The sequence below is a fragment of the Eulemur rufifrons genome, chromosome 30, assembly GCF_041146395.1.
Source record: "Eulemur rufifrons isolate Redbay chromosome 30, OSU_ERuf_1, whole genome shotgun sequence".
Lineage (NCBI taxonomy): Eukaryota > Metazoa > Chordata > Mammalia > Primates > Lemuridae > Eulemur > Eulemur rufifrons.
In genome coordinates this window covers 59,265,405-59,287,917 of record NC_091012.1, presented here as the reverse complement: position 1 = coordinate 59,287,917, position 22,513 = coordinate 59,265,405, and the positions used below count along the sequence as shown (strand labels likewise).

General features: G+C 36.4%; 1 protein-coding gene across 1 annotated transcript in view; it reads left to right on the top strand.

The window, feature by feature from the left end:
* ALG13 (ALG13 UDP-N-acetylglucosaminyltransferase subunit) overlaps positions 1-22,513 on the top strand; it is a 71,936-nt gene that overhangs the window by 22,501 nt on the left and 26,922 nt on the right. The window contains 18 exon segments of the mRNA XM_069462796.1: positions 428-584; positions 586-630; positions 633-806; positions 1,772-1,855; positions 3,647-3,697; positions 4,449-4,495; positions 5,937-6,009; positions 10,353-10,434; positions 11,747-11,909; positions 13,585-13,660; positions 14,675-14,783; positions 15,896-15,960; positions 16,247-16,347; positions 17,768-17,898; positions 19,057-19,303; positions 19,741-19,854; positions 20,028-20,184; positions 20,589-20,709. Of these exon segments, the coding sequence (XP_069318897.1) occupies positions 428-584; positions 586-630; positions 633-806; positions 1,772-1,855; positions 3,647-3,697; positions 4,449-4,495; positions 5,937-6,009; positions 10,353-10,434; positions 11,747-11,909; positions 13,585-13,660; positions 14,675-14,783; positions 15,896-15,960; positions 16,247-16,347; positions 17,768-17,898; positions 19,057-19,303; positions 19,741-19,854; positions 20,028-20,184; positions 20,589-20,709 (1,997 nt within the window).

Genomic DNA, 22,513 nt, shown 5'->3' with positions numbered 1-22,513 from the left:
GGAGGGAAGGGAGTGAGGAATTTCTTTGTTTCAGCTTTAGGGCCGGTATAGAGGAGTAGGAGGGGCTTCTTCTTTTTCCATTAGGGAGCGGAGGGGTGCCTGCCACCAGCGTTACAAATAACTATTTTCTAAAACAAAAATAAAAAAAGATTTTAAAGCAATGTAATGTGGACTAGGCGGCATCCTACACACCTGAGCCTTATTGTAGGCCCTTCGCAGCCTCGTGCAGCAGGTGCCCTGAGTTAAGCTGCAAGCTTGGTTTCCTTCTGGTCCGAAAGCTCAGCTGCCTATGCATACTTTCTTCAACCTTGGGCGGACTGGGTCAATCCTACTCTTCCCCAGCCAGGTAGCACCTTTTACCTCTCTTGCCTCCTCAAGTCATGTTCCCTATTCCTAGGAGCATTGGCTCTTCCTCTTCTTTTCACAGGGTCTCGACTTGTCCTGGGCAAGCCAACCAGCCCGCTGCTTCTGCTCCTGGGAAGTGCCGACATTCTGCTGCGCTGACTCCAGCTGCCTTCTTATGCCTAGACTTTGGGCTGCTTTCCGGATACCTGCATAAACAAGCCCTTGTCCCTGCTACCCATTCCTGCCTGCATCCTGCTTTTTCCTTCTTGCCACACTTCTGTTCCTTTCTCCCTCCCACCCCAACCCTCACCCTGCGCACAATGCATAAAGGATGGAAAAAGTACTCCGTCCTGAAGTCTCTGAATGAGGCATCAATGGATGAATATTTAGGCAGCTTAGGGCTGTTTCGAAAGCTGACTGCCAAGGATGCCTCTTGCCTCTTTCGGGCTATTTCGGAGCAGGTAAAAGGAAAACGAATATGTCTTCTATATACTGAGTTTTCAGAGTTTGAGACGTGGTATGGACCTGTAGCTAGACTTGTAGCTCACCAGAAGAGGCGAAATTCTCTTTTCTGTTTTCTAATGAAAACATCCAGGCCTATTAGGTCCTGGAAAGCGACTGTCTGCTCCCTATTACCTTGGTGCATGTTTTTGCTGATTAGTCTAATATATTGCTGTACCTTTGCTGACTTTTCTGTTTTTTTTTTTTTTTTTTTTTTTTTGAGACAGAGTCTCACTCTGTTGCCCAGGCTAGAGTGAGTGCCGTGTCGTCAGCCTAGCTCACAGCAACCTCAAACTCCTGGGCTCAAGCGATCCTACTGCCTCAGCCTCTCGAGTGGCTGCGACTACAGGCATGCACCACCATGCCTGGCTAATTTTTTTTTTTCTATATATATATTTTAGTTGGCCAGATAATTTCTTTCTATTTTTAGTAGAGACGGGGGGGGGGGTGTCTCGCTCTTGCTCAGGCTGGTCTCGAACTCCTGACCTTGAGCAATCCACCCGCCTCGGCCTCCCAGAGTGCTAGGATTACAGGCGTGAGCCACCGCGCCCGGCCAACTTTTCTGTTTTTTAAATGCCAGTTTGTGATGTAGGAGCAATAAAAAAATGGGGTTAAAGTCAACTTTGAAATGCATCTTGATCTTTTGGAAGCACCCTGTGCTGCTTGTAAATTTTACAGGCCTAAGAAAAAATTTACCGGTTGTACACATAAAGAGTAGAAAAAGGGGGGTGGTTATGACAGAATCATTCCTTCCCAGTCTCACTAAAGATGATAAACAAATTTTAGTAAGGTAAGGATTTAATTTCCCGATTTCGTACATATTTTCTGAATAAGGGAGGCTTAAGTGTCCAGTTCATAGTCTTGATTTAGAAGCTTCTATTTTAAATAACTACTGACAGCGAGCTGGTCTTTCTCTTCTTTTTAGTTGTTTTACAGCCAGGTTCATCATTTGGAAATCAGAAAGGCCTGTGTCTCATATATGAGGGAAAATCAACAAACTTTTGAGTCTGTAAGTAGAATACATACCCAGGGGAGAATTGTCAGTAGAGTATGTAGCAGGTGGGAAAAGAATTTTGAGGACCTACATATGAAAATTATATCATGCATTCTCCTGAATAGCAAATATTTAATTCCTAGCTGGCTTCCTTCCCACTAGCTAGCATGCTTCTGGACCTTCTCCCAGAATTATGTTGTTTTGTACTCTAATTAAAAATTAAGAAAAAAACAGTTAATTTGTATCCTTCCCACTACTTCCTCACTCCTACACCAAAAACCCCAAACCGTAAAAAGTTACATTTGTTTTGTATTATCCATACACTGTTCTTGAAAAATTAGTAATAGCTCATGAAAGGTTTGGGTCTGTTAATATTTTAAAATGCATATTTAAAAATACATACAAATGAGAACTCAATTTTGTTGCTTAATACTGTGCAAGTAATCTTCAGCCAATTTGAGGAATCTTGTAAAACTTAATTGTAAGGAAACAAATTAGTCTAAATAGCTAGTCTTTTCATGTGACAAATAGTGGTAATTTGAGCTCTGCCACTAATGACTGAGTTTAGGTAAAACAACTTTTAGAGGATATCTTTGTATATGTTCAAGTATTTGAATTCTTGTTAACAATACTCGAGGTTTTATCAAGGTTTGATTCCAAGTGTGCCATTTAATGTGTCTATTTTTTTTTAACACTTCTAGCTTTTCTAATACTATTTTCTTCTGTTTATTATGGATATTTGCCTGCTGTTCTAGGTTTACTCTTAATTTTCTCAACAGGTTTTAGTGAATTATAAAACTATGTATAGGCTTCTTGACTTGAAAGCCTGTTACCTTGAAGTTGATTACAGGCTTCTCCACACCTGGGGAAAGGATTATTAGTGACATTACTTCAAATGCAAGACCATGGTGTAAAGCAGTGCATCTAAGTATTTTGTGCATACAAATCACCTGGGGATCTTGTTAAAGTAGAGATTCTGATTCAGTAGGTCTGAGCGGAGGCCTGAGATTTTTACATGTGTAAAAAATTCCCAAGCGACACTTGCTGTTAATTTCATGGGTGCATACGTAAGTCAAAACTTATTTGTACTATTTAAATTGTGCAGTTTGCATCAGTTATACTTCAAACTTGTAAAAACTGAGGAAAAATTTAAAAATTGATTTTTTTTTAACATCTGGTGATATATATGCATGGAACTAGAAATAAATGTATTCTGAGTTTAATGTCATTTTTATTGAGGTATATTTTACTTTTTTATTTTTTATTTTTTTTTACATACAGTAAAATCCACCATTTTAAGTTTAGCATTTTTAGTTTTGGCAATGATATACAATTACACAAATGCTATCACAATGAAGACATAGAACATTTCCATCACCCCCAAAAGTTCCCATGCCCTGGGCTCTTTTGAAACTATTGAAATTCTCTTTAGATTTCCTCAGTTTAACTTTGTAGATTCATGTCTCCTGTCAAATTTGAAATTCTTATAATTACTGGGCTGCTTGATTTATAAAAATTATCAAGTTAAGTTGGCATTTCAAAAGAAACTTGAAAGCATATCATTTCAGGAAATGCACTGGTTTGTGGATAAGCCAGGACCAATTTCTAAGATTTATACTCTAACTTTTCTCCACTCATAACTTTTATGTATGTGCAAATCTTCTTGAGGTGCTATGCAAGGTAGTAACTTAATATCATAATTGTTGAGCTGAACAAAAAACCCTTTGGAGGATAATATTGCAGAATATAACCAGATTTCAGTAATGCTATGTATTTGGTTAAGTCAAGTTTGTTTTGTTTTTGAAGTATGTGGAGGGATCTTTTGAGAAATACCTGGAACGGTTGGGAGATCCCAAGGTAAGATCAAATATGGGCTTTAATCTTTTCAGAGTTATTTGGAATAGTAACCTAAATATTCATTTGGCTGTATGACTTTAGCTAGACTCAAAATATTTTCTTTGGTAGCCAGCTGTGTTGAATCAAATAGATCTTGCAAAAGTTTAGAGGCTGGCAATTGACGTATTATTTTGTGTTGAATATTGAAAATTGTGTATTAATAATGCCATCATCCATAGACTAGCAAAAGAGAGTACACAGTGCTTGGAAACAGGACAAGCCTAAGCCTTTTCACTTTAATGGGGGAAGAGGGTGGTAATGGATGTTAGTTAAGAGTTCACTATTTTGTTTTATTAAATAATTCCGCTGTAGTTATCCTCCTTTTATGTGGAAGTAAAATCTGCAAACACATACTTTATTTAGAAATAATTTTATGTGGTAAAATTACATAGTTCTAGACTTAAGGCATATTTACTAAATACCCGGCTACCTTTTTATTCTTACACTAGTTCCATTTTTATTGTGTTTTTTAAATCTTTCTTATTAGCTGTCCTTAATACTTAACGGTTAAGAAGGGCTTTGGGTCCATTTTTTTCAGGATAAGTTTATGTTTATGAGTAACTATTGCAATATGCCAAGCATCAAAACAAGTTATAGTGTGTTCTACAAATTCTTCATTTAAAACAATGCTAAGCAGCTTTAAAAAATTGTTGAACTTCTACCTCCTAGCTACAAAACTTTTTTAAAAACTCTGTGCATTATTTATGTTTAGGAAAGTGCTGGCCAACTGGAAATAAGAGCTCTTTCTCTAATTTATAAGTAAGTTGTAGCCCCTTTTCTTTGAGAGAGAGTGTGCATGCCTGTGTGTATAGGTTTCTAAAAGTCCCTTTAGGATTGGGAAAATTTGAGATTTGATGTATTAATATGTAGGATAAAGAGGTCTAAGCAAAATGAGTTTGATGTAGTTTTGGGGATGGGAACCTATTACAGATGCTCTCCTTTTAGCATTTGTGTCTGTTTGGACGATTAAAAGACTTAAGGAACTGCTGATATTCTTGTATTTATCTTAGAATTCTTGGGTATGTAACTTTTGCTTCTTTTGTATGCATTCGTAGTCTGTTAATTGCTCCCAATATAGTAGAAATTGGTTTGGGGAGGGGCAAAGAAATCTCAGATATTCCAATGGTTTATGGTCCTTCAAATGGTTATAGTACATAAACAGATATACATTACATCTGTGGAATTGAAATTTCATAGAGAAATTAAGAAAAATCTAAAGAGGCTTATTGGAGGGTGATAATAGGGGGAATATTCAAGAAGCACTGCTCTACTGCTTTGGACATTCTTTAAAACTGGCCTTTAAAACTGTAAAAGTAGAATTTATGAAAGTTGTAGGGATTTAAAAAATGCATAGGTTAGAGGCCAGTAGAAATTTTGTTCATTTGAGGAGTCTGATCTGTGTAAGACTCCCTCACAATTCTTAGGATGGTGAGATGGTATATATACCTTGGTAGAATCAGAATCCTCTTGTTATGGGGACTTGTTGAAGTCAGTATTTCACCATTCACTCATTTCTTATTAAATCCAGCAAGAAGTGTAGAAGAGGCATTGGGCAGGTGGCTAATCAGTTGTTACTTTTAAATCAGGAGTTGGCTTTTATATTGGCCTGTTTCCTGTCTTCGTATGGCCTTCAAGCTAAGAATGATTTTTATAGTATTTTAAATGGTTAAAAAGTCAAAAGAAAGTTTCATGGCATGTGAAAATTATATAAAATTTAAATTTCAGTGTCTATAAATAAAGCTTTATTGGAACATAGTCATGTTCATTCACTTATGCATTATCTATGGCTGCTTTCATGCTATGAAAGCAAAGTTGAATAAACCATGTGGCCTGCAAAAACAGAAATACTTATTATCTGGCCTTTTGCCAAAAAAGATTTGCCAACTTCTGCTTAGATGGGGAGAGCTACCAAAGATCACAAACATACATACAATTGGTAATTTGTTGTTTTTACCCCTTCTACTCCCAAATTGAGACACATTTTAAACAATCCCTAGGACTTTAAGAGTGGTTAGCTGTCTACCTTGAATTAACATCATTTAGCCTCTTTGGATTATTTTAAAGCCAAACATTAAGCCTAATATTTGTATTATTTTATATTAATAAGGTAGACAGTTTAAAAGCACAAATACTTGTTCCTAAAACTATCTCTTATACCAAATTATTTCTTCCCACCCACCTTTGTTTTCTACCCATGTAGTCGGGATTTCGTTCTTTATCGCTCTCCTGGAAAGCCTCCAACTTATGTCACAGATAATGGCTACGAAGACAAGGTAAGAAGATAAGTGAATGTTGACTTAAAGAAGTTGAATGATGCTGCTGACCTACCAGGGCATTAAGAAATATTTTTTTAGCCTAATTAATGAAAAAGTAAGCACAGTGTACATGATAAGGTGTTCTGTCTTTTCCTCTGTAGTCATCCTCAGTGTTAGCTACCTCTCTAAACTCATCTGATCTTGTCACTCCTGTAATTGAAAAAAAAACCACCCAAAACTCTAATTAGGCCCTCAGTGACTAGAGGATAAAGTTCAAACTTTGAAGCTAGTCATTCAGTGTCCTATAGGGTACCAAACCAGCTTCATTGTCTTCCATCCTTAGAATACTATGTTTCCTGTTAGTCTGGCTTTCATATCGTACTGTTCCTTTGTACCTGAAATGTCAGTTCCTCTGAAACTTTCCCAACTGTTCTGGAGTTATTTCCTCCCATTATGTTCCCGTAGCAGCTCCCAAGTAATTATAGTATTTGTCACATTGTATTTGTTTACATGTCTATTTATCTCATTAGTCTGAAAGGTTCTTGATGGCAGGGCAATGTTCTACTACCTCATAAAGTACATGGAAAATGTAGGAGATTGATGGTTGAGAATACTTAGCAGATAAATTGTTTGTCAGCATGTAGCTTTTCTTCCAAAAAGTTTAAGAAAAGCCTTTTATCCTGATTATTTAATTAGTGCATATAGGCTGCACAGTATTTAAATTTTATAAGTCTTATTTCACATCATGGAGCACAATTCAGGCAACATTTTTAATGATGTTAAGACAAGACTATACACTGGGAGAACTGTTAGGATGCTCATTACAGTAATCCAGGAAGAAGACCTGAGCTAGAAGTGGCATTAGAAATAGAGAAGATTGAGTAGGAGATAACTTAGAGAAGATAAATATAAATTGGGGCACATTAATTATTTTGCCAAATGGCCACAATCTAATTTGTTCAGCAAACATTAAGCCCATATTAGTATAACAAGCACTTTTCTGGGCTTTGATACCAAGATGAATACAACAAAATCTTTGCTCTCCAAAGTCTTAAGAAGCTATGAAGACAGACATGCAAATAATTATAGCAAAGTGATAAATTTTATAATTAAAGTATGTACAAAGAGCATAAAAGAAAAATCTCTTCTTTGTGCTTGAGGGTTTTTAGAAAGCTTTATACTGGTAGTGATATTTAAGTGGAGTATCAAAAAAATGAGTCCATCAAGTATGAAGAGCAATCAATTCAGAGGAAACACTATATGCAAAGGCATGAAAGCAAGAGACCCTTTGAGACTTAAGTAGTTGGATGTGGGGAGGGTGATGCTGAAAAGATAGGTTAGAGTGACATAATGAGAGGTGGAGTAGGCCATGCCAAAGAATTTGTCTTTTCATTGCACAGAATAATCAGTTGAAGCTTTTTTTCCTCGGCATTTTGTTATGAAGATGTTGAAACATACAAAAAAGTTAAAAGAATTTTATGGTGAGCATCCATATAGCTACCCAGCACCTAGAGTTTGCTATTAATATTGTACTATTTTATCACATATCCATTTCTGTATCCATTCATCAATCCATCTTTTTTGATGTATTTCAAAGTAAATTTCAGACATCAGTACACTTGACCCTCAACACCAATTGAAAGTTTTTAGGTGAAGGTGTGACATAATCAAAATTGTTTGAGGAAGAGGAGTGTTAGCTTTTGTATTTTAGCAGTTGTACACAGCATTACCTGAAATGAGATTTTTGGACATTAAGATCTTTACCTTTAGTTCAGTTTTATTTCTCCCCAACATTTTGTTCTGAAAATTTTCATACAGAGAAAAGTTGAAAGACTCATATAGTGAGCATTCATATACACACCACTTAGTTTCTACAGTTACACAGTTCCATCTTTAAATAAGTCTTGTGCATCTTACAAAGATATTGAGCTGATCAAGGGGAAACATTACCCATTGGGAATCATAAGAATATAAAAATGTCAGACTTTCTGAGTGTTTACAACCAGCAAATATGTTTAAGGCTCATTCATACAGGTAGACAGAGCTAATACTTAATCATCAACTAGGTATTTGCATGCCCAGAATAGTGCATATAATGGTCTGACTTGGGAATTTATAAAGTGTGTTTGTCCATATTGAAATTTAAGTATGGACAAGCTAGGTGCTTTTGTTGTGTGGTGTTTTGATTTGCCTAAAACTTTGTTGCTTTATCTTAGTTTAAAAGATTCCTAAGATTTACATTTGAATTGTTTGGTTTTTCAAAAATGACTTTATTAAAGGTAGTGAACATTATCAATGAGGCTTCTAGAATACATTTTAGAGCAAACTTTCAAAGAAATGCCTAATTTGCATTCTACGTATTATCTACATTATCTTCAATTTCCTAAATGGATTCAGTGTTAAAGTGAATGTTACTGAAAGCTAGCCATCTTCACTTGGCTCAGTTGCTCTATCTAGAAAGAAGTACATACTTATATTAAAAACAAAACTTAGATTTGAAAATGTAGAGTAAAAAGTAAAGTCCCCATTCATGCTCTTCAATCGCATGTGCTTGAAGGTTAACAGCTATTAAGTATTGGTGAGTGTCCTTCTGTATCATTCTCTTTGCATTTGTGGGTTTTTTTTATGTAGATGGGCTCTACATTCTGTTACTTGTTCTTGTTTTTAGATATCTACCCTTATCAGTAATACAGATCTACCCCGTTTTTCACTAGTTTGCTGTCATTACATCCCACCTGCCCACTCCCGAACAGATTACCTATGAGTGTGAATGAGAGAATTACTATTTTATGTTGGGATACCACCAGGAACCTAAAAGCCATCATGCATTGTTTTGCCTCTTTCAATCAAAATGGAATTTTTTGCCGCTTGATTAGAGAAATTGTAGAGTCACCTGCTTTTTTTTCTACAAGAACTGCTTGCTTATTCATCAGTTTTGGTTAGGAGGGTTCTTTTACTCCTTACCAATGACCTCTGGTTATTAATAGTTGTTAGTTGGAGTTCTCAATTCCTGTAGCCCAAAGTACAAAGGGCTTCTCTGCTCACTGTTCTTATGAGTTAATAAACTGTTCTTAAATGCAAATACCCCTTGTGGTGGGAGAAACTTATTCATAAATTAAACTTTACTGTGAGTTGCTTTAGCTTGACACTTGATCTCAATAGTTTGAAATGGATTACTGAAATGAAATTGTGATTTCAAAAAAGCCTAGGATCAAATAATAGACCTGGGATCAGAGAACTTGATTATTAGGAGAAGTTAGCCTAGAGTAGTGTAGGGAGTTAGAAAAAAAAGAGTTCTTAGGATACTGATTTTTTTCTGCCAAGGATGCTTGGCAACATCCTTCCATAGATCACAGAATTGTCTTCAGGTTGCTGATACCAAAGACAGCTTCAAAATGAAACAACCTTAATCAGTAGGAATTATATCCCTTATACAAGACACATTTTTTAAAGAGATGAGATCTTGCTGTGGTGCCCAGGCTGGAGTGCAGTGGCTGTTCACAGTTGTAATCGTGGCACACTACAGCCTCAAACCCCTGGGCTCAAGCGATCTTCCTGCCTCAGCCTCCCGAGTAGCTTGTGACTACAGGTGTGTGCCACTGCGCCTGGCTAAGACAGATTTTTTTGAACCAAAAATCAGATTTTGGAGGAGCAGTTAGGTAAACAAATTTCATCTCATGGAGTGTTTTTGCTGAAAAAATTTGGTTAGGAAGCATGACCTTTGAATTGTTTTTGGGGAAAAAACCAAACTAGAGATGGAAGGAATCTGTTGAGAAGTTAACCCCTCATTTTTGTAGACATCTCAGTGCCTTAATTCATTAAGGAAGTCTCTCTAGCAGTGTTGCTGCCATATAATGTATTGCTATTCTGTACAATGGGTAACCTTTTCAATAAATTGAGTAAAGTCTTTCTCCTTTTCTGGTCTGAATTTGGAATATTTGGGTATTTGACCTAATTTCTTCAGTCATTCTTAGAAGTTAAGCTGAGTCTCTTGACATCTATTAGGCTTTCTGTTATGTTCAGTAACTTTTTTGTAAAAGTTTCTATTTTTTGCAAATTTGTAAATCAGGACTTGTTTTGTATATTAAAGGAATGTGATTGAGGCGAACAGCGTAACCTTAGTAGTGATTTTAATCTTGACATTTAAAAGTCACTGCTAAAGAAAATCTATGAGGTACAGCTTGCATTTCCTTATATTTAGATTTAAAAAATAACTTTAAAAATGATACATTTAATTTATTAATTGCTGACTACTGACAATTTCAAGTTAATTGTCAACATAATTTCATGGTTGTAAGACATGTAATATTCACTTAATTGTTCTGTGTGTGTTTTTTTTTTTTTTTTTTTTTTTTTTTTAGATTCTACTCTGCTATTCAAGTAATGGTCATTATGATTCTGTGTACTCAAAACAATTTCAGTCAAGTGCAGCTGTTTGTCAGGGTATGTGAAGGCTTTATAAATTTTCAGGTGTAATTTCAGATGATATATTGCTTGTCTTTTTTTATTACAGAATATTACGGGGGTATAAACGTTTTGCTTATATGAATTGCTTTTGTACAGTGTCAGTTATAAGTGTGTCCATCACCCATATAGTGTGCATTGTACTTGTTGGGTGTGAATTTACCCATCCCCTCCTCCCCCTTCCCATCTGCTTGATTTCCATTGAATTTTACTACCATATGTGCACATGAGTGTTGATCTCTAAGTTTCAATTAGTAATGAATACATGTGGTTTCTGTTCTTCCATTCTTGTGATACTTCACTTGAAAGGATGATTTCCAGTTCCATCCAGGTTGTTACAAAAGGTATTAGTTTACCATTTTTTTATGGCTGAGTAGTATTCCATGGTATACATGTACCACATTTTATTGATCCACTCATGTCTTGATGGGCACTTGGGTTGTTTCCACATCTTTGCGATAGTGAACTGTACTGCTGTAAACATTCTATAAACATTCGAGCGCAGATGTCTTTTTTTATAGAATGTCTTTTATTCCTTTGGGTAAATACCCAGTAGTGGAATTGCTGGATCAAATCGTAGGTCTTACTTTTAGTTTTTTGAGGCATCTCCATACTACTTTCTGTAGAGGTTGTACTACTTTGCACTCCTACCAACAGTGTATAAGTGTTCCTTTCTCTCTGCATCCAGGACAGCATCTGTTAATGGGACCTAATTAAATTAAAAAGCTTTTGCACAGGCAAGGAAATAATCAATAGAGTGAATAGACAACCTACAGAATGGGAGAAAATATTTGCATGCTATACATCCAATAAAGGGCTAATAACCAGAATCTACAAAGAACTGAAACAAATCAGCAAAACATCAAACAACCCCATTAAAAAGTGGGCAAAAGACATGAGCAGAAGCTTTTCAAAAGAAGATAGACTAATGGTCAATAAACATATGAAAAAATGCTCAATGTCTCTCATCAGGGCAATGCAAATCAAAACCACAGTGAGGTATCACCTAACTATAGTGAGAATGGCTTTTATCAAAAAGTCCCAAAACAACAGATGTTTCGATGTGGAGAGAAAGGAACATTTAACTTATACACTGTTGGTGGGACTGCAAACTAGTACAGCCTCTATGGAAAGTAGTATGTTACCTGTCTTTAATTTGGGAGACCTACAATAAATAGGCCTTTTAAAATCTTCGTACCCACTGAATATGCATGTTAGGTTACCGCTATTTTCACATTGTTACAAAAAATCTTATTTTGACAATTGGAATTTTGTCTGTTTTTTCCTTCAGCCGTGCTATATGAAATTCTCTATAAAGATGTGTTTGTTGTGGATGAAGAAGTGTTGAAAACTGCAGTTCAATTGTTTCGAAGTAGTTCTAAGAAGAATAGAAATAATGCTCTAACTGGAAGTGAGGATGCCCATGTTGATGACAAGGATTCAACTCAGGATAGGTAATAAAGGGGGTGTCAATTACATGATAATTATATTTCATATTTCTGTACATAATTTGAAAGTAGAAGAGGCCTGGCAAGCTCATGATTTAGATTACATATTCACACATACACATGTTGGGGTTATATATATATATAATATTTTTTAATGGGGGGAGAGTTTTACCAAAAAGATATATAGTGAGATACCCAGATTTTGGGCATTTTTTCCAAGGCACGGTCTGTTTTTTATTGCTAGAGGAGACTTTAGAGCTATCTAATGCTCACACACTTGTAATCCCAGCACTTTGGGAGGTTGAGGCAGTGGATAGCTGGAGACCCAGGAGTTCAAGACCGGCCTGCGCAACATAGCAAGACCCCATCTTTATTTTAAAATTAAAAAAAAACAGAACTAATGCTGTGTTTCTCAACCTTCAGTTGTATACAAATTACTCACAGTGCTTGTTAGAAAGACAGAGTCCTGGGCTTACCTTCACAAAATTTGAGGTAAGCATAGGGCCAGGAATCTTTTAAACAAGTACACCCAAGTATTTTAATGTAGGTAGGCCACGGATCATACTTTACTGATTCTAAACCAGCACCATCATTTACAAAACCAATAACTAATAACTGAGGTAGAGTGGTTACTTGACACACACATCCAGCTAGTAGAAAATCTTTCAGGCTAATGGGAGTTTTAGGTGCTTTTGAATGTCTGCCTTGATGTGCACTATGTAGATTGTGTGCCTCTGAGGAAACAGCTATTATTGAACAGATCAGTTGAAAACTTTGGATTGGAAATAATAAAGAGGATGTTGTCTTATATTTCTTCCTGATTCCTAGTTCTGTCTGGAAATTCAAATAGGTTTGATGCCATTCAGGTGTCACCTTGTATTTTTGTTTTGCAGTTCTATTTCTTGGATGTTTAATACTTAGAACTTTTTTTGAAAAGGATTTTTTAAAGTTTATTTGGAACTTCAGGAGTGGCAACCCTGTATCAGGGTAAAAGTTGTATTGTTCTTTACTTGTCTTAAGGACGTTAGGTTTATGGAATCTATAGTAGTAGGAAGGCAAGGTGTATTAGTTACCTACTGCTATATAACAATATTACCACAAACTTGGCAGCTTAAAACAACACACTTATCTCACAATTTATGTGGGTTAGGAACCTGGGCATGGGTTAGCTGGATCTTTTGCTGCAAGTCTTACAAGACTGTATTAAAGGTATTGGCTAGGACTGAGTTCTTAATCTAGAGCTCTGACTGGGGAAAGATCCACTTCCCCACTCATAATTCTTGGCAATATTCAGTTCCTTCCAGCTGTAGAACTGAGAGCTTCAGTTTTTTGCTGGCAGCTAGCCAGAAGTAACTCTCAGCTCCTTGCTACATTGAGTTGGTGGACGTGGCTGTTTGCTTCCTTACAAGCAGCAAGGGGAGAGAGACAAGCAAGATGGGTGAGGGCAGGGATCATGGGACCATCTTAAGGGTGTGTCCTCATAGGAGGTATGAAATGTAGGAGGTGATCTGCTAAGTGTATTGCTGCACTTACTTATAAAAAGGAAGATAAATGCAAATACTAGGATGAAAAAATATGTGCCTCATCTTGAGAACTTAGCTACGTTACCACTAGGTGGTGGTATGGTCATTAGACTTAAGTAACTACATTTATATAAAATTCTTTAACTTTTTTCAATTAGGATGGAAGAGTGGGGTGCCTGCTGCAATGCTGAAAATATACCAGAGGGCTACAGTCAAGGAACAGGAGAGGCAAAGGTTTGATATTTTCTAAGGCAAATAATTTTTATACTCTTAGCTTACAGCATCATAACTTAACGTAGTTAAGGTCCGATGGTCCATTCTGGTTATGTGGGGTGGGAGAAGAGTTGGTCATGTTTTCCTTTGTGGAAGTATTAACCTATTTGAAAATGTAGAATGTGTGCTTAATTTTCTCTGAACTCTTGCTATTATGGAATTTTAGATTTCTCAATATAAACTCTGAACACTTGAGAAATTTCAGAAGCTGTTGTTTTCAAATTAAAGTAATATTGCAAACCTAATATTTAGTTTGTAATCTTCTGACACTAAGGTTGCTTTCTTACATTAAAGAATGTAATGCCTATCCTTACTTTATTCAAAGATACTGGGTGATAATCCTGGTCTATTAAAGTTGGAAAAATAGAAATTATACTATCGGTATAGGCCTAAAATCAAGTAGGCCTTCGTGTTGAGGCTATCTAAACAGGGCAAATACTATTATAACAATCTGTGTACACCTGCACTGCTGGTAATTTTGGAACAATATTAAATATGGTGACATTCTAGGAAAGCAGAAGAAAGATGATAGTTCCTTTTGAAATTTTAACAGATTTTCACCTAAATGAAGTAAACTTTTCTAGGTGATTTTAGGTTACAAAAACACTTGCATCTCCATGTGCATATGAAGATGATACTTGTTGAATAGTTCTGAATTTTTAATTCTGGTCTGTGTTGCATTGGTTTATATGAGGGTGTGTCCTGAGTTGTTGGCTGTTCTAGATACATTTCCCTTCTGCCATCTAAAACCTTTTAGATTATTTGCATTTTACTTCTAGTCTCCTGGTTTTTAAAATAACATGGGAAAATTTATTGTGCTGTTTAGTTTCTTGTTTTAATAAAGAAGGAAAAGGAGGCATATGTATATAGTTAAAAAAAAAAGGAAGAAAAGAACCTTAATTCTTCCTTCCTCAATATAGAAGGAAGACTTAAGCTAAGGATGGTGAGTTTATAGCATGATTATTTTTGTTTTAGTCTCCAGAAAATCCATCAAAGATGCTCTTCCCCTATAAAGTGCTGAAAGCCCTGGATCCAGAAATCTATCGTAATGTAGAATTTGATGTTTGGTTGGACAGCAGAAAAGGTAATGAAATATCAACGGGATACTTTTGAATCCTGACAGATCCAGGAGAATAATTTTGCAAATTGTTTCTTATAAGAGACATTTTCAATGTCCTGTTGTGAAAAACAGCCTGGTACTTTTTATTTTGCTCCATAGATGATTAATCCAAAGGAGGAAACAAATAGGTTTAGAAATGGGGAGGGATCTTTTAGAGTCTGATGTTTATCTGGGACTTCAACTTTGTAAAGACTGTGTGGTGATAACCTTAAGAGTACCAAAAACCTTTAGGGATTGGAAATAAGCTCATCTTAAATTTAAGCCATTAAGACCACGCTCATTGAGAAATGAACAGGTCAGGCCTGTGGACCAATTCTGACCCACCACCTGTTTTTGTGTGGTGTATGAGCTAAGAATGGTCTTAAAATTTTTAAATGGCAGAAAAAATTAAAAGAACAGTATATTATGACACATGAAAATTATATAAGATTCAAATTTCACTGTTCATAAATAAAGTTTTACAGCAGAGTTTGAGTAGTTCTGACAGTCTGTATGGCCCATGAAACCTAAAGTATTTACTCTTTGGCTCTTTACAGAAAAAGTTTACCAACCCTTGAAATAGGTAATTATGTATTTCTCCTCATAAGGTATTAAAACTAAGGTAACCAGATGAGGTCTTAAAATTCTGCCTTCAAGATAAGCCTTTAATATTTCACATTCAACTCCTTGAACTTTGGTTAACCTAGATATAATTAACAATCTAGAATGAGGTTAAGACCTCATGTAACACAGTACTTTGTTAAAAGATAATAGGCCACTTTGAAGAAGCTGCATAGTGTTCCTTTCAAATTGTGCCTTTATTAGTGTTTTGACCAACTCTAAGATTACAAATTCCCAATTTCCACCTGTTTGTTTTTTAAAGCACAAAATGACTCTGGCAGGTCTCTTTAAATTGACTGTAGAAATAACCCATCAAGAGTGATAGAATGGCCCTTTGGGACTTTCCCCTCAGATTTTCACTTATAGTGGTAGTATTGTCAAAGGCACTATGGTCAAGGTAAATTAGGAAATTAAGTATTATAAAATAGGAAAGGAACCAGTTCAGTTGAGCTTGAATGTTCATTTTCTTTTAATAGAACTTCAAAAATCTGATTTCATGGAGTATGCTGGGAGACAGTACTATTTGGGAGACAAGTGTCAGGTTAGTTCCTTCTTTAAAGAATCAGTAATCTTCAAGATTGTGCTTTTGGTCATTAATATGTGTTGAGTAAGACGTATTTACAAAGTGCTAGAAAAATTTTTTTTGTGTTAAATTTTAATTATAAACTTCTGTGATTAAAATAAGGCTCTTTCAGTATATGCTGCCTCCATTGACCGAGACTTCCAATGTTGATATCAATTACTTTAAAAAGTAGATACTGAACTCCATTTGAGGAAAAGCGATATTATGTTTGGCAGAAGTCGAGACTTGATGTATTCTCTTTCAGGTTCGCTTGGAATCAGGGGGAAGATACTATAATGCTCACATTCAGGAAGTTGGAAATGAGAACAATTCAGTAAAAGTTTTCATTGAAGAATTGGCAGAAAAGTAAGAATATAATAATTTGTTGAATCACTAAGGTCTTTGGCTCCTTTTGTGCCTCCTTTGGTGCCTTTTTGCAATATAAAATTGATAATTATTAGGATATTAGTAAGAGAACCAGGGTTATATCTGTTAGGGGTGGAGAACCTGTGGTTGGGGCCATAGGTGGCCTTCTGGATCCTTGAGTGTGGCCTTTTGACTGAATGAAAATTTTACAGAACAAATCCTTTTAATAACTTCATTAGTTTCCAAATTTTAGGCACTAGCCAGCTTATTAGAAATGTTAAATTTAAGAACAACAGAATTCTGATACAAAACTGTTCCTAGTAATTGGAAAGGTGGTTTGCTAAATGAGCCCCTGCCAATAGCAAGATAAGTTAGTCTAGTTCTTTTCAAACTTTACCATGCATCAGAATTACCTGGAGAGCTTGTGAAAACAGAGATTAATGAGCCAAATCTCCAAAGTTTCTGATTCAGTAAGTCTGGGGTGGGGCCCAAGAATTTGAATTTCTAACAAGCTTCCAGGTGATGCTAATGCTGTTGGTCCACTTTGAGAACCATTAAATGAGGCTATGCTGCCCTAACAACCAAAAAAAAAAATCTCAGCAGCTTAAAACAATAAAATTCCTTTCTCCCTCATTTAGCATGCCCATAGTGGGTCAGCATAGGGGACCCAGGCCAAAAGGGGCTCTATTTTAACACATACTTCCATGATCACAGGCAGGGGGAAAAAGGAGAACATGGCAAACCACTTGCTGGATCTTAAAACATCTCACATTTTATTGGCCAAAATGGTTTACATAGCCAAACCTGATGTTAACAGGGTGGGGAAATAACAATCCTCCTCTAACCTCTAAGGCAGCAAATATTTATGAACTAATACAGTCTACCACAGGCTTTCTTCCCGAATGTGGTAGGTACTACAAACAGCTATGAAATTGTGCAAACTACTCTTAGTTTTTCTTTTCTTTTCTTTCTTTTTTTCTTTTTCTTTTTTTTTTTTTTTTGAGACAGAGTCTTACTCTGTTGCCCGGGCTAAAGTGCCATGGTGTCAGCCTAGCTGACAGCAATCTCAAACTCCTGGGCTCAAGCAATCTTTCTGCCTCAGCCTCCTGAGAAGTTGGGACTACAGGCATGCGCCACCATGCCCAGCTAATTTTTTCTATATATTTTTAGTTGTCCAGCTAATTTCTTTCTACTTTTAATAGAAGCGGGATCTTGCTCTTGCTCAGGCTCGTTTCAAACTCCTGAGCTTAAGCAATCTTCCCGTCTCGGCCTCCCAAAGTGAACTTAAACAGGAAAGCTAGTGTTAACAGGTTTAAATAGAATATACTTGAAAATGAAGTAGAAGAGGTGGGATATGTGTATCAAAGGAGAGTTAAGTCTGTGTTGCAATGACTTCATGGTGATACCTTTAACTTTTAAGGCATCTTGTTCCACTGGCTAACTTAAAACCAGTTACCCAAGTGGCACCTGTTTCTCCTTCCTGGAATGCTGTGCCTAGTCGGAAAGGAAGAGGTTACCAGAAAATGCCTGGGGCCTGTGTCCCAGAAATAGGTTTGTATACTAAAGTTTTTTATTATTCTTTTAGTTTTTCTTTCTTGTAGCCCCTTTTACTTACCTACATTGTACCTTTTTTAAAAGGTATATCATATATCTTGTTCTAGGGTACGGTTACTCAACTTTAGCACTACTGATAATTGGATGGATAATACTTCATTGTGTGGGGGGGAAGAGCTTCCTGTGTGTTGTAGGGTGCTTAGCAACATCCCTGGCTTCTACCCACTAGATGCCAGTAGCACCCTCTGCCTAGTTGTGACAATCAAAAATGTTTTCAAACATTGTCAAATGTACCTTGAGGGAAGAAAGGGCAAAATTGTCCTGGTTGAGAACCACTGTTCTAGGGGACTTAAGCACTCATATGTGGGAGCTAAAAAAAAAAAAAAAAATTTTGATCTCATGGAGAGAGAGAGTGTAGAAAGGTGTGGTTACCAGAGGCTCAGAAAGGGTAACGAGGAACGGGAAATAGAGAGGGGTTGGTTAATGAGTACAAAAATACAGTTAGAAGGAGTAAGATCTAGTGTTTGATAGCACAATAGGGCAACTATAGTTAATAATTTATTGTATATTTCAAAATAACAGAATGGATTTGGAATGTTCCTGACACTAATGGTAACTGTTTGAAGTGATAATTACCCTGGTTTGATTATTACACATTGTATGTTTGTGTCAAAATATCACATGTGCCCCATAAATATATATAATAATTATAAACAGATAAAAATTAAAAATGAAATAATTTTTAAAAGCTTAAGGTATAGATTTTAGACTCTATATTTGAGGGAGAAATATTTCTTAAAGAACTAGGAAAATACCTCATAGAAGTAGCCAGAGATATTAACAGGTATAATTTCTTAGAGAATAGTAACGTAGGTGACTGGATGATTCAATGTTTTAATGGCCTATACTAAACTGCCTCTACTAAAGATAGTGCTGAGGTACTCATTGATACAGAAATTACCTGCTGGTTTTGCCCTTCCAAATGAAAGATCTAGTACATCCTTGAAAAATACAAAAATTCCCATCTTATATTTATTTGGTTTCTTCCTAAGAAAAGCATCTGAGAGTTTAAGGCAGTGTAGGGTTGGGGGTGGGGTGATCAATGAACCTTTTGCTTTGGTTGTGAAGCTTATTTGCTACTTCTTTGTCTAAAAGCTATATCAGAGATGGATGTGAAGCAGCGGAAGAAGTTGTTCAAGAAACTTCGAGGGAGAGACTTTTATATGAATACGGCTTACAACAGGGGAGACGCCCTTCTCCCACCCAGGCTTCAGCACAGTGTGCATTATGGGCATAATCTTCCAATGCACTACTCACAGACAACTGGCAATATTATATCTAGTGAACATTTTCATCCTCAACGTTCGTCTCAGAGACAAAGTCGGGGATGTGGGATGCCCAGGTGAGATATAACTGACTTTCAAGATAATGTATGTCTCTGTTTAGTTCTTGGAAATAATTCCTGGCCAGAATTACAATAGAATTGAGAAACATCGTAATAGTTTAGATTTCTTTTATAACTTATGCCTAAAGGGAATATAGAGGAGGCAACTGATGTATACTTAAATTCTTGTGAAATGAATTGTGTTCTCGTAGTCTAGGAAAATACGAAGCAGTTGAAGAGATGCTAGAAGACAGAATGCCATCAAGATGAATGTCCATGTGATAGATGGCACTGTGTCCATTAATAATGGATAGCCCTAATGTGCTAGTATGGGGAAGATCAAAGCTCTTTCTAGTGGGATATTTTTACAAAGATGTATTAATTCTATTTAACCACAGAGGCTGGTCACTCAAGCACTAGTAAAGAGTTCTGTTCTTCTTTCCCTTTATTGCTAGGGATTCATCTCGTTTTATAAACAGGCAAAATATGGCGGGTCCTAAAGTTGGTTTTTACCCTGGGCCAGGTAAAAGATGCTGCCAGAGCTATGATAATTTCTCCTATAGATCTCGGTAAGTATTGTGTTGAAAGTCAGAGAAAAATGGGTAAGTCTGGTTTCATTGCTGAGTACTAGTTTTTAAAAAATGTCAACTTTGAGATGCTTGAACTATATTATTTAGAAATTGGAAACAAGTTACTATATTTTATCATTTTTTCTCTTTTTTTATTCTCCAAACTACTTAAGTTCCTTTAGACGTAGTCACCGCCAGATGCATTGTATGAATAAGGAGTGTCAGTATGGCTTTGCCCCAGAGAATGGACAGATGCCCAGGGGTTTGCAAGAAACTATTACTTTTTATGAAGTTCAAGAAGGGAATGAGACTGCTTATCCAACTTTACCTGTGAGTGGGTCAAAGCTTTACTCAAAAAAGCTATTTACTTTTTTTCTTTTCTTTTCTTTTTTCTCTTATCTTTTTTAGTAAAGACAATGTGAATAAACTTTAGATTTTGCATGAACAACCAAATCTCTTTCTGGAAAATGGGAGAATTTTTCCAGATGTTCCTAGAAAAAGGGGTAGAGGGAGACAAATCTTGCCCTATATATTATGGGCTAATGTTTTCTGCTTTCTTGATTATTCACATTTTATTCTAAAGTACATTTAAAGCATTTAATTACGATGTTCTCATACCACAGCAGTTCATATTGTTATGCTATTTTTTTTAACTTTCAAAACATTCCTCTAGCTTTTTTTATTTTTCTGACTATCTAGGAATAACTGCATGTATGTATGTCTCTTTGGCACAGAATCATGGAGGTCCCCCTACAATGGTTCCTGTTGCTTCAGGATACTGTGTTGCAAGGCGGGGACGTGGCTCAGGCAAACAAACTTTGAATTCAGAGGAGAACAGTGGCCAGAGTGACAATGGTGGTGAGTCATTTACAGTTAAATATTTTTAAAAAGATGATTCTTGTGGCAGTAGCACATCAGGGCTGTGAAGTAGACCAAAGGTTTAGTTTTGGGGTCTCATCCTGTTCCAGTAGCTTAGGTTTGAAAGAGTTATAAGTTCTCATCTCAGAGCCTGCTAGGTTTTTGAAGATGTCCTGATATTTCTCTGAAGAATAGACTCCTATTTCAGTAGGCCACTACATTATTATAAATATCCCTATTTTATATATGAGGAAATTGAGGTTCAAAGGGTAAATGACATGGCCAACGTCATATTCTTGGTTAATGGCAGAGATATAATTGTTTTGTAACAGCTTTGAGATATACATACCATACAATTCACCCATTTAAAGTGTACAATGAGTTACATAACCATCACCACAATTAATATTATTACATTTTAAATCACCCTAGGCAGAAACCTTGTGCCCATTAGCAGTCACTCCCCATTTCCCCCAACACTCCTGCCCCCTGTCCTTGGCAACTACCAATCTGTCTTCTGTCTCCATGTATTTGCCTATTATGGACATTTCATATAAATGGAATCATATAATATGTGGTTCTTTGTGACCAACCGGCAGAGAATGGATTTTGAACTTAGATTTGTCTGACTGTAAAGCCTGTATATACATACATACACACACACACACACTCTCGCTCTCTCTGAACAGTCATTGCTATTTTACTGTTTTTTAAAATTAGATTAATATTTTTTCCAAAATATTAAGGGGGTACAAATGTTTTTGTTACATGGATACCTTGTATAATGCTTAAATGATACTTTATATACCTACTGAAACAATTCTGGAGGATTGGGTGGCTGAAGGAGGTGTGAGGCATTCTGAAGAACTTACTAAATTCTTTTCATTATTTATGTGGAAGAAAATACATATTTCTAAGAATTTAATGAGAAGAAAAATCTAGTACCAGAATGATCTGTGAAAACTTTGTGCATGCATGTGCTTAAGGACACTCATTCCCTGCTCTTAGATGATCCTTTCGGCCCTGTAATTTCAGATGTACTACTCACCTGTAGTGGCATATTTGAAATAACCAAATCTTTGTTCTCACCTAAGAGGAGTTGCATGTATACATGGTTGATAAAGTGGTATGTTTAAGAATCAAATCCATTATTTCTTATAGCTGAGTAATACTCCATGCTATACATATACCACATTTTACTAATCCACTCATGTATTGATGGGCATTTGGGTTGTTTCCACATCTTTGCAATTGTGAATCGTGCTGCTATAAACATTCGGGTGCAGATGTCTTTGTTCTTTGGGGTAGATGCCCAATAACGGGATTGCTGGGTCTAACGGTAGGTCTACTTGAATCTGTTTAGGGTATCTCCATATTGCTTTCCACAGGGTTGCACTAGTTTGCAGTCCCACCAGCAGTGTATGAGTGTTCCTGTCTCTCCGCATCCACGCCAACATGTATTGTTTTGGGACTTTTTGATAAAGGCCATTCTATAAGCACCACACGTACTCACCAGCAAATTGGTTTCCCTGATCATCACCTAAGTGCACATTTGGGAATAACACCAATTGGGAGTTGGACAGATGTGGGGGATGGGGGGAAGGGATGGGTGTATACCTACATAATGAGTGCGATGTGCACTGTCTGGGGAATGGACACGCTTGAAGCTCTGACTCGGGGGGATGGGGGGACGTGGGCAATATACATAACCTGAACTTTTGTACCCCCATAATAAGCTGAAAAAAAAATCTAGTGGGAGAGGGTAGAGGGGATTTAGAAGTAAAAAGAAGATCATCTATGA